Raw genomic sequence first — 10,525 nt, forward strand, 5'->3', positions numbered from 1 at the left:
GTTGTAGTCCTGGATCTGGATCCACTCCTGACTCCGTCTATCTGATCAGTTATTGATCTGTGAGTCGGGTGTGTTCCCCGCGCTGGTGTGTCTCGGTCTTTCCGCTGGTCTTCTCCGTCAGCTCGTGGTAACATCCTGCAGTGGGAACATGCTCCGTGTGAGGGCGGCGGTGGCTCTGTCTCGGCGGGGGTAGGTACCAGCTGACGGTTCACATGAGCGTACACGAGACTACCTCTCCTAACCGGGGTGACGGTTACAACATGCCAGCTAATGTTAGCTTCTCCTAAACAACCTCACTCACCTGTCCTGCTCTTTACACGAGCCAGTGTCTGTGCCTGAGGCTTCAACGAGAGCCCAGGATCCACCAGTTTGTTTTACATGCTGAACTCACCTCAGTCAGATTTCTGAGAGTTTCATAAGCTGCACACACACACACACAACGATTAATCGATTAGTCGTCAGAGAAATAATGAGCTATGATTCTTACAATGGGTTCTCCACTTTGAGTTGATTTCAGAACCTAATTAGTTGTTGTAGAAACAGAAAACGTGTTTGTGTTTGAAGGAAATGTGATTTAAAGTCAGTGTTTCCTGACTCATGGCTCTGCTAAACACAGGCCACAGCTCACTGCCATGTACTGCTGCTGATTTGTAGATCACACTGACACATGCCACTGACAGATACTGCTCTCATTAGTGGGATGTCACGGCATGTGGCACATGAAGATGGTCTACCACTGTGTTACGCTGCCATTACAACACTCCCCAGTCAGTGGATTATGATGATTCTTGACTGGCATGTGCCACCTGGCTACCCCCAAGTTTACCCCTCTTATATATGAGCATTATTCGTTCAAGTCAGTGGTAACCATCCACTTCTCTAAAGCATAAATACCTGGCGATATTTTAACAGTGTTTGCTTTGGTTCTTAAGGTTTTTTTTCCCAGGATCTATCAGGGTTCTTCCAGTCACAGCTTGATAAGTGGGTGAAATGTCTTTGTCATTGTGCAGCAGCAGAAAACCTTTTCACTCACATACGTGCAGAGCTGAGCTAAGTGTTGCACGGTACACCACCTTCCGGCTTTTCCAAACATCACCATGTGTTTATCCTTCGGAGAATTTAATGCTTAGTTCTGAGGCACAGACTTTGGGCAGACTTGGGCCAGTAAAGAGCTGCAATAAGTCGGTGGGGAAGTGGTGTGTGTCAGAGACAGCAGCTACCCCCTGTTGGAGTATTGCCTAAAACATATGAATACATCTCTGTCATATTCAGTTTTCTGGAGGATGGATGTGACGACTTCAGGGGCTCTGCACTTTCCTTCTTTTCCTTCTTAGAATCAGTGACTGATTCTTGGAAAGAAAAGTTTGTTTTCCTGTGACACCTGTAAAAACTCAAACAACTAAATTCCTCTCATTTCCAGATGTTTGTTCTCTTTCTCTCTTGGTGTCCAGGCTACAAAAGCACAGGAGCTCAGTGTGCAGCTGAATGAGGAGCATGTGTGTAGAAAAAAAAAAGGCTGTCAGAGAGGTTTGGGTTTATTATAATGCCTATAATACCTTTAAAGCCACCAGCCGGTCCGTCCACCCCCTGCTCCTCCTCCTCCTCCTCCTCCTCCTCCTCGTCCTCCTCCAGAGTTAGCTATCATCTGTGACCTTCAGTTCAGAAAGTTTAGACTGGTGTAGTTAATCATACATGAAAAGCACCACAGACTTGCTGTGATGTAACTTTCAGGAGAACTGGATCAAACTAAGATAAGTTAATAAAAATTTTTTTAAAAATACTAAAGTGAAGAAGTGAGTCTAACAGGGCAGCAGCTAACACCTGCTCTATGAATCTTTAAAACACCTCTTTTGTCTAACTAATGCTCTAAAACCCAAATATATTCACTTCAGTGTCACCGTAAGTTCAAGACAAGCAGTAAATCTTCACTATGAGATGCTACAGTCCACATTTCTGCTTGTAAAATGATGTAGAGTAACGTGGCAGAGCGGCAAAAATATGAAGAGTTTAGCTGTTTTTATCCTACTTCTGTTTTGTCTAAGTAGGAGCAGCTCTCACTTTAACAATATGTGTTTCAGGTTTTTATTAAATGATGCATTTCACCTGATCACAATGGAAGAAATCATGCTGATGATTTCTAATCATATTTTTAATAATTGGTTATTTGTTTAAGCTAAAATAGTTCCAGCTTCTTACATCTGAGGATTTTCAATTTTTATGGATTAATCAGGTGAAATAATAAGTAGATTGAGCAATAACGAAACTAATCGTTAGTTTCAGGCCTGGTTTAATTTCTCCACAGAACTTTCCCATCGGACTGGAGGTCGGACAGAAGCTGCACGTTCATGTTATTTATTTCAACCCAAACATGTCGGTGTCTTTGTGTTCAGTTCAGCTCTGAGAGCCGACACAAGGAGGAGCCGACAGATTTGACTGTTTGTTTAAAGTTTAACTTGAATATTTCACTTCAGGCTTTATTGTCCCACAGAAGGAAAGTCTGTGTGCAGCAAAAACAAATTACAGCAGGTAAAACCATAAAATACAAACAAGTTAAGAATAAGACAATAAGACAGGAACAACAGCTGACCACAAACTTAAAATGAGCGTGTGAGTCTGTTTCTGCTGCCCTGAAGGTTTGAGTCAGTTTGCTTTTTACCAAACTCTCCTGATTTTACTTTTATCAACCGCTTCAGTTGGTGCATATATTACTTAAACAACAGAAACTAATGAGGATTTTTTTTTTTTTTTTAAACACGCTGCTCATGTTTAGTTTAGATATAAATGCCTTCAGTGTGGGTGGAGGGAGGGGGAAAGTGTTCAAAAGGGGCAGGACAGAAAAACGTTAGGGACCGCTGCATTAATTGAAGATAAATTCATATCATGTTGCTGATTAGCAGCTGTGAGGCACATGTTCATTACTGAAATCCTGGCACAGCGCTCAGGAGCGTTGAGTTTAAACCAGCTGTGGAGCTGAGTTCAACATCCTCCCTCCATGACCAAGACCTTCAGGGCCAGTTGAAGCCAGTTCAAAAAGGCACCTGCTGATCTGTGCTGTTTTCCTGCTGAGAGCACAGTTTGACTGGAGACGCACTCTGAATGAAGAGAGGTGGGACAGTATTAACTACCTGTGTGTGTGTGTGTGTGTGTTTTTAAGGTTGAAAACGTTCCCCTGTGCAGCTGTGGAGGTAAAAAATGAGCCGATCCTGGGCTTCAAAGAGGGGAGTGCAGAAAGAAAAGAGCTGCTGAAGGTGAGAACCTGCATGTGTTTACCCACCACTCACCTTAATGCACTTTGCAGAACACGAGCTGTAATTCAGTTTCTGTGCCTCTTTATCTGGACTTCGTGTTCTTTTAGGCCTTGGACGGTCTGAGGGGGAAGACGGAGGAGATCCCATGCGTGGTTGGAGATGAACATGTGTGGACCAAAGACATCAGATACCAGTTATCCGTGAGTCAACAGCACCTTCTGTAATCTGAGTAAACTATTGCTCCATGGAAACTCAGGCACTGAACATATCACTGTTCAAACATGCAGCAGAATGCGTTTACTCTGTTGGATGAGAGAAAACTCAGCTGAACCACGTTCAGAAATATTGTTTGTTTGATCAATAATTAAACTTTCTGTTTCTTTTCAAAGCCGTTCAATCACTCGCATAAAGTGGCGAAGTTCTGCTACGCTGACAAGGTAAGATAAGTGTTAGAGTGACACCATGCAAACACTAATGTGTCTTGTTTTGAAGGGGTTGGGTGAGTTGGGGAATTAAAGTAAATATCATATTTACATCATATTATCATAAAAGAAAACATTTTCTACTCCATTCATTTGCTATAACCACCTCTGTTGAGATAAAGTCACAGTCACATGATCCTGATGTTTTTATCCTTCAGATATATTTTTCACACTAGTAAAGAACATTGAGTGATGAATCCACACCCTGTGTTTGACTCTGTCCAGCAGGGGGAGCTGTGAATACACACTTCTCCATGTTTGACCATTCCCTGAAATCCTTGTTGTGTTTCATGACACTGTGTTTTCTGTGCACCTACTTGAACGTGGCCGATGCAGGAGCTGATAAACAAAGCCATCCTGGCGTCTGTGGCGGCGAGGAGGGAGTGGGACCTGAAGCCCGTCCAGGACAGAGCCCAGGTCCTCTTCAAGGCAGCCGACGTCATCAGCGGACCCAAGAGAGCAGAGATCCTCGCCAAGACCATGATTGGACAGGTACAGGCAAACACATGATAAGGACACAATTATACAACAACATAATTTAACTAGATTCAAACTGATGTGTTTGTTCAACAAAGCAGTATTGTTTAATTCAGTGTTGTGCTCCGTGGGTCTCAGGGTAAGACGGTGGTCCAGGCGGAGATCGACGCCGCTGCAGAGCTGATTGACTTCTTCAGATTTAACGCCAAACATGCAGTCGAGCTGGAGAGACAGCAGCCGTTAGACGCAGACGGAAGCACGAACACCATGCTGTACCGCGGGCTGGAGGTAAGAACAGCTCACACTCTTGTTACTGTGATGTGTAGGGATCAATTAGCTCCAATAAATGTTGGGTTTGCCTTGTTGGAAAAAAACTTGAGCCAGTATCTGTCTTATTGTTCTAGTGTAAATTATTTTGTGGGAGAAAATGGAGGGTCTACTGTGATGAAACACTGGTCTCATTCTTTTGTTTATTTGATTGTGCTGCCTCCTTCTGGTCCAGCAGTTCTCCACTAACTTCAAATTGTTCAAAATAGGTTTATAAGGATCAGATCCAAACTACTTTCCTGGACGCGTTGATTTCTAAACCTCGACGCAAATCTCACAGTTGATAGAAGAAATACTCAAATGAAGTTTGGTCTCACTTACATAACTGTAAAAACAAATTCAGCTCCAGCTCCTCCTCATAATTCTGCAACAGGCGGTCATTTAATTAATATTATATCTTCAGAATAAAGGTCAGTGGGCAGAAATATATTTTCTACTCTGCTGCAGAGAGTGGTTGTTAAACTGTCTGTTTGTATTAGATTTGCTATCGTACCTTTCCGCCTCTCCGACGAAGAGAACAATAAGAGGAAAAGGATTTTAGCTTTTAGTCTTGTATCTACCTTTATTCTAATCAAATAAATCCATGTGTGTATTTATCTCCCTCTCCTCTCAGGGTTTTGTAGCAGCTGTGGCTCCTTTTAACTTCACTGCTATCGGTGGAAACCTGGCAGGTACCCCAGCTCTGATGGTGAGTGTGGACATGTTTGGCTCTGAGTATTTCATGGCTGGATCAGCTTCTGGGTCCCGGGCCAGGAGGACATTGTGCCCAGCTGTCGTGATCCTACTGATTCTGTCTGGGTTTCATATAGACTTGTAACGATCTTTGCGCTCATGTTTTTCTACTTCCTGTTTGCCAGGGTAACGTAGTTCTGTGGAAGCCCAGTGACACCGCCATGTCTGCGAGCTACGCCGTCTACAAGGTCCTGAGGGAGTGCGGTCTGCCCCCAAACATCGTCCAGTTCCTGCCGGCAGATGGTCCAGTGTTCGGAGACACAGTCACTTCCTCTGAACATCTGGCAGGCATCAACTTCACCGGCAGCGTCCCGTAAGACACGTCTCTGGTATCAGAAAGTGCAGCCGGGAATGACTCGCTGTACGCTCAGCATGTTTCAGATGCAGAAGCTGAAACATTGCTGGTTTCATCTGCCTGTTAAAGAGCAGCTGAAGCACCGCCTCCTTTGTCTCTTTTTATTTGTTTTCTTCTTTCTTCCTGTTATTTTATATCGGCGTTAGCCTCCGATTTATTCAGCTCCAAATATCACAGCATCCTTTGCTTATTTCTCACACATCACACCATGTGTTATTTGAACTTGTGGTGGCTTCAATTTAAAATGAATTCAGAAACTTTAAAAAGTGAAATCACAGTGAAAACTCACTAACGCCACTAAATATGACTGTTTGTGTTCTTTCCTTTTTAAAATATTAGTTTGAAACTGTTCAAGTTTCCTTCCACCGTGTTAACCTGCTATTGTAGATACATTAGTTAATACATGCTGCTTGGTTTTATATCATATAAATGTGTCGCCCTTCACTAATCCTGTGCCGCTGTGATGTAGCTGTAGTGGTTCTGGATGGTACCTCACCAATGCTCTGTCTGAATCTGTTCTTTAGGACGTTCAAGCGCTTGTGGAAACAGGTCGCCCAGAACCTGGACACCTACAAGACTTTCCCTCGCCTGGCAGGAGGTGAGCAGAACCTCTGACGCACGATTATGACATCACGTCACAGTCGGGAGATCACACCCATTATCCACATAGCGAGTTTCCTGAAGTAGTGTTCTCTGTTGTGTTGTTTGTCACCGAATGTGGCGCTTGATATTTTCAGAGTGCGGCGGGAAGAATTTCCACTTCGTCCACAGTTCTGCGGATGTTCAGAGCGTGGTGATGGGGACGGTTCGCTCGGCGTTTGAGTACGGAGGTCAGAAGTGTTCGGCCTGCTCCAGGATGTACGTACCGGACAGCAAGTGGCCGCAGATCAAACAGGGACTTCTGGACATTCACAGAAACATCAAAGTGGGAGACGTGAGTTCACAGAGAAGAAGTAGATTTAAATGTCAGGCTTCTGTAATCATTATTTTCATTATCTATTAATCTACTGATCATTTAATCTATAAAATGTTAAGAAAAGCATCAGAGGTTCATTTCACTGTCACATGTCACAAAGAAAAACATCTGATTGTCAAATTAAAGAAGCTGAAACCAGAGAATATTTGACTTTTAAGTAAACAGTTGTCTATTCTAATGATTTTCTCTTCTTCCCTTCAGCCTGTGGAAGACTTCAGCACCTTCTTCTCAGCTGTGATAGATGAAAAGGTACAGTTGTCCTCTTTTTCTAAAATTTTCAGTGTATTTGTGTGTTGACTTTTTTACTATTTTCTATGTTTCCTCTTGTTTGTCCTGCAGTCGTTTAGTCGGATAAAGAAGTGGCTCGATCACGCCAAGTCTTCTCCGAATCTAAACGTCATCGCTGGCGGAAACTGCGACGATAAGAAGGGCTACTTTGTCGAGCCGACCATCATCGAGACCAAAGACCCACAGGACGCCATCATGAACGAGGTTTGATATGATGTTTGGTTTCAGTGGAGCGACAGATGTTGTTCATATTTTAACTAAAGTTAAAGTTAAACCTCAATTCTCTTTTTGTAATTCTGTTAGTACAAGAGATAAATGTTGAAGCCACAGATTCTGAAATCACATTTCATCTGGCTATAAAAATAAAAATTATTAGAATTATTAGAATATATTAGAATATATATAACTGCAGTAAGTCGTCATGTTGCTTCCCCTCTATTCATGATGTTAGTGTGGAGATGACATTGTGTGCATGTGGACTAAGCTCAGGATTAACTGATGGATCACCTACACAAACATGTGAAACGTGTCCCACAGAAACATCGTCAGCTGTTTGATTAACTCATCCCACTCAAACCCTGTTTCACGCCCTGATTCACAGCCTGAAAACACACCACAGCCACATTGTGTGTGCGTGCGTGCGTGAGTGTGGTTTAATCGGTTATCACTAACACACTTCACTACTCCCTTTATTTTCTCCATGAGTAAAAATTTACTGGATATTTGCAGAAATATTCGTACATCCAGTTAAAAAAATACACAAAATTCAACCATAATGTGTTTTTTTTTTTTTAGTTAATGTATTTTTACAAACATTTTAACAGTCTTAACATCTTATCTTGTGTTGTTTTGTGCAGGAAATCTTTGGGCCGGTTCTGGCAGTTTATGTTTATCCTGAGAAGAACTACAAAGAGGTGCTGCAGCTGATAGACAACACGTCCCCGTACGCTCTGACTGGAGCTGTGTTCGCTCAGGACAAGTAAGACAAGCTCATCTACATGTTTGTGTTTCTTTACTACTCTTAACAGCAGAGTCTGTGTTTATAAAAACTCAGAGTTGCAGGACGGTGTCCCTGCAAGGACACATGCAGGTGTTTGGTCATACGTTTAGGTCGAGACGTAACGAAGGAAACGTGTCCTCATATATTCACTGATCAGAAAGAACGGTATCATGTTGTGACGCAGCAGAGAGGCTGTGAATCAGTGACGTCTCTCATTCAGCTCCTCATTCATTTCCAAACATAAACAGATAATCATTCATTTGTTTCACTCACTGATGGCAGAGCTTCATTGTCACTACAATAAGAAAGTAGCTTCATGTGTGTGACATGCACAACACATGCAAGATGCAGTACAAACACAGGCTTATACAAGATCTAACCAGTTCTAACCAGACAGTTGTGTTTAGAAATATCAAACAATATCAACATCTGCAATAATATGATGCCCAAATAATGAATCACTTTAATCTAAGAATTATATTTACTGATACATTAAGGAGGAAACACTGGATTTTAATAAGAACATTTTTCCTCCTGCTGATTATTACTCTAAATTTTAACCAAATTTTCCAAAGTCAACAATTTCTCTGCCAAGTTCATGGTCAAACTGACTTCCTGTTTGAGACACTTGATAAATCCAGGAGCAGGACACCTGTTGGATATCTTTCTGAGCGAGTTCTCTGTTGCAGGACTGTGATCGACCAGGCAGCTAAAGCCCTGAGAAACGCTGCAGGGAACTACTACGTCAACGATAAATCCACCGGCTCCATTGTTGCTCAGCAGCCATTTGGTGGCGCCAGAGCTTCAGGTGAGAGTTGTTACCTGTTCTCCAGTCACTCCAGGTGACGACACGCAGGGTTTTCACTGTCTGTTTGATTCAACTGTGACCTTTCTCTTCATCTAGGCACTAATGACAAACCTGGAGGTCCACACTACGTCCTGAGATGGACGTCTCCGCAGGTGGTGAAGGAGACCCACGTCCCCCTCAACGAGTGGAGGTACCCCTACATGGGCTGAGAGGGAGTCCGGGACTGAAGCCTGCTGGTGCAATCAGAGCCCTCCCTACTCCTTCTCTCCCTCCCTCCCTCCCTCCATCAGCTCCAGGTGATCGTCTGGTCACCTGCAGCAACAAAAACAACAACAACACACACTTAGAGACTTCTGCTGAATGAAACGACGAGAGATCCTCTCCTTGCCTGATTCTTAGTCCGCCCACTGTCCCTCTGAGAAAAGCTTTGCACTGAACTTGGACGTGAATGTATCTGGAGCAGAATCAGCATCAGAACGGCGAGAACATCTTCCATCCACGCCTCCATGATCTCCCATTTCAAACGGAGCGCTTCCTCTACATCGTCTCAAACAGATTTCAGCGTCTGGACAAGTTTTAGCTGCTCGTACGTTAATCACAGAAATGGAGAATAATCAGAACTGTTTCCCCCTCGTATTTGGAGTCAAAGACAAAATCTGTCTCTTGATGTTCAACAGTAAATATATACATTTTTAATCTGAGTCAAGTAAGAGCTGAAACAATTAGTCGATTCATTTTTTTTTTTGGTCATTTTTAAGCAAAGCTCCACTGGTTTCAGCCTCTTAGTTCTGAATGTTTTCTGTTTTCTTTAGTCTCTACGAGGGTAAACTGACTCTTTGGGTTTTGAGCCGTTAGTCGACACAGTTTTTACTGTGTTTTGACGTTTTATAGCCTGAACGATTAATCGATTAATCAAGAGAATACCTGGTAGATTAATCGATAACAGAAACAAATTGTTAGTCGCAGTCCTAAATTAAATTAAGATTAGGTCAATATATGTTACATATCAAACAACACGTAAGATTTTATTGGTCATTAATGTTTAATATTTGTTTTAGTTACAAAAGAAATTTGACAGATGGGTGTTGTAGAGATCGCCATGAGAACGAGGTTGTTTCCTCTTTTGTCCTGATTGTGTTTGATTTTTTTTCTGCTCCGCTCACAGCTCGTGTGTCCGCTGCTACGTCAACAAGCCAGGGTCAAAAACTTTGTGCAACTCAGTCTGAGAACTTAAAACTCTGAGTTCTGTTCTGGCAGATTATCATACAGAAGTTATTTACAGTTTATTTCAAATCGGCTGTGAAACTGTCTTGAAGATGAAATGCAGATTAAGTGCTGATAACGTCCATAATGACTTGATTTTTTAGTCTTTTTATCATTGTGTGCAGAATATATTTGAATACTTAGTTGTCCTCAAATAAATGACTAATTATGTTTTCAGAACGTGACCGCCTTAATAACTGTAAATTCAGATAGTTAATTTTTGACAATAAATATTTAATTATTAATATAATGTGTGTGGACTTGTTTTGTTTTTGGCTTCTTTTATAGTCTTTGTTATTATCTTATTATCATATGGTTGCCTTATAGATTCAGCTACTTAAAATCTCAAGTTTTCTTCAGTATCACAGTAAGCCAGTGACAGCTGTCTCTACATTCATGGCTACAATGCAAACAGGAGCTGATCACAGCTGATTCAGCTACGTTTAATGGCACAGTTTGACTACATGTGAACAAATACACACTAAAATAACAGGACTGAAGCTGTAGTTCACAGCAGACAATCATTGACTGGGCTTTGTAGTTCCAATAGAGTATGACTATACCCTGAA

General features: G+C 42.1%; 1 protein-coding gene across 1 annotated transcript; it reads left to right on the forward strand.

Moving 5' to 3' along the window:
* On the forward strand, positions 1 to 9,652 carry aldh4a1 (aldehyde dehydrogenase 4 family member A1). The gene is made up of 15 exons (XM_022742203.1): positions 1 to 189; positions 3,155 to 3,248; positions 3,356 to 3,448; positions 3,638 to 3,685; positions 4,067 to 4,222; positions 4,346 to 4,495; positions 5,148 to 5,222; positions 5,392 to 5,579; positions 6,146 to 6,219; positions 6,359 to 6,555; positions 6,799 to 6,846; positions 6,937 to 7,089; positions 7,743 to 7,864; positions 8,575 to 8,693; positions 8,790 to 9,652. The coding sequence occupies exons 1-15, from the start codon at positions 149 to 151 to the stop codon at positions 8,900 to 8,902; spliced, it is 1,671 nt and encodes a 556-aa protein (XP_022597924.1). The 5' UTR covers positions 1 to 148; the 3' UTR covers positions 8,903 to 9,652.
* The last annotated feature ends 873 nt before the right edge of the window (positions 9,653 to 10,525 follow it).

This window comes from Seriola dumerili, unplaced genomic scaffold (assembly GCF_002260705.1).
Source record: "Seriola dumerili isolate Sdu_G_001 unplaced genomic scaffold, Sdu_1.0 BDQW01000066.1, whole genome shotgun sequence".
In the NCBI taxonomy this organism is placed as follows: domain Eukaryota; kingdom Metazoa; phylum Chordata; class Actinopteri; order Carangiformes; family Carangidae; genus Seriola; species Seriola dumerili.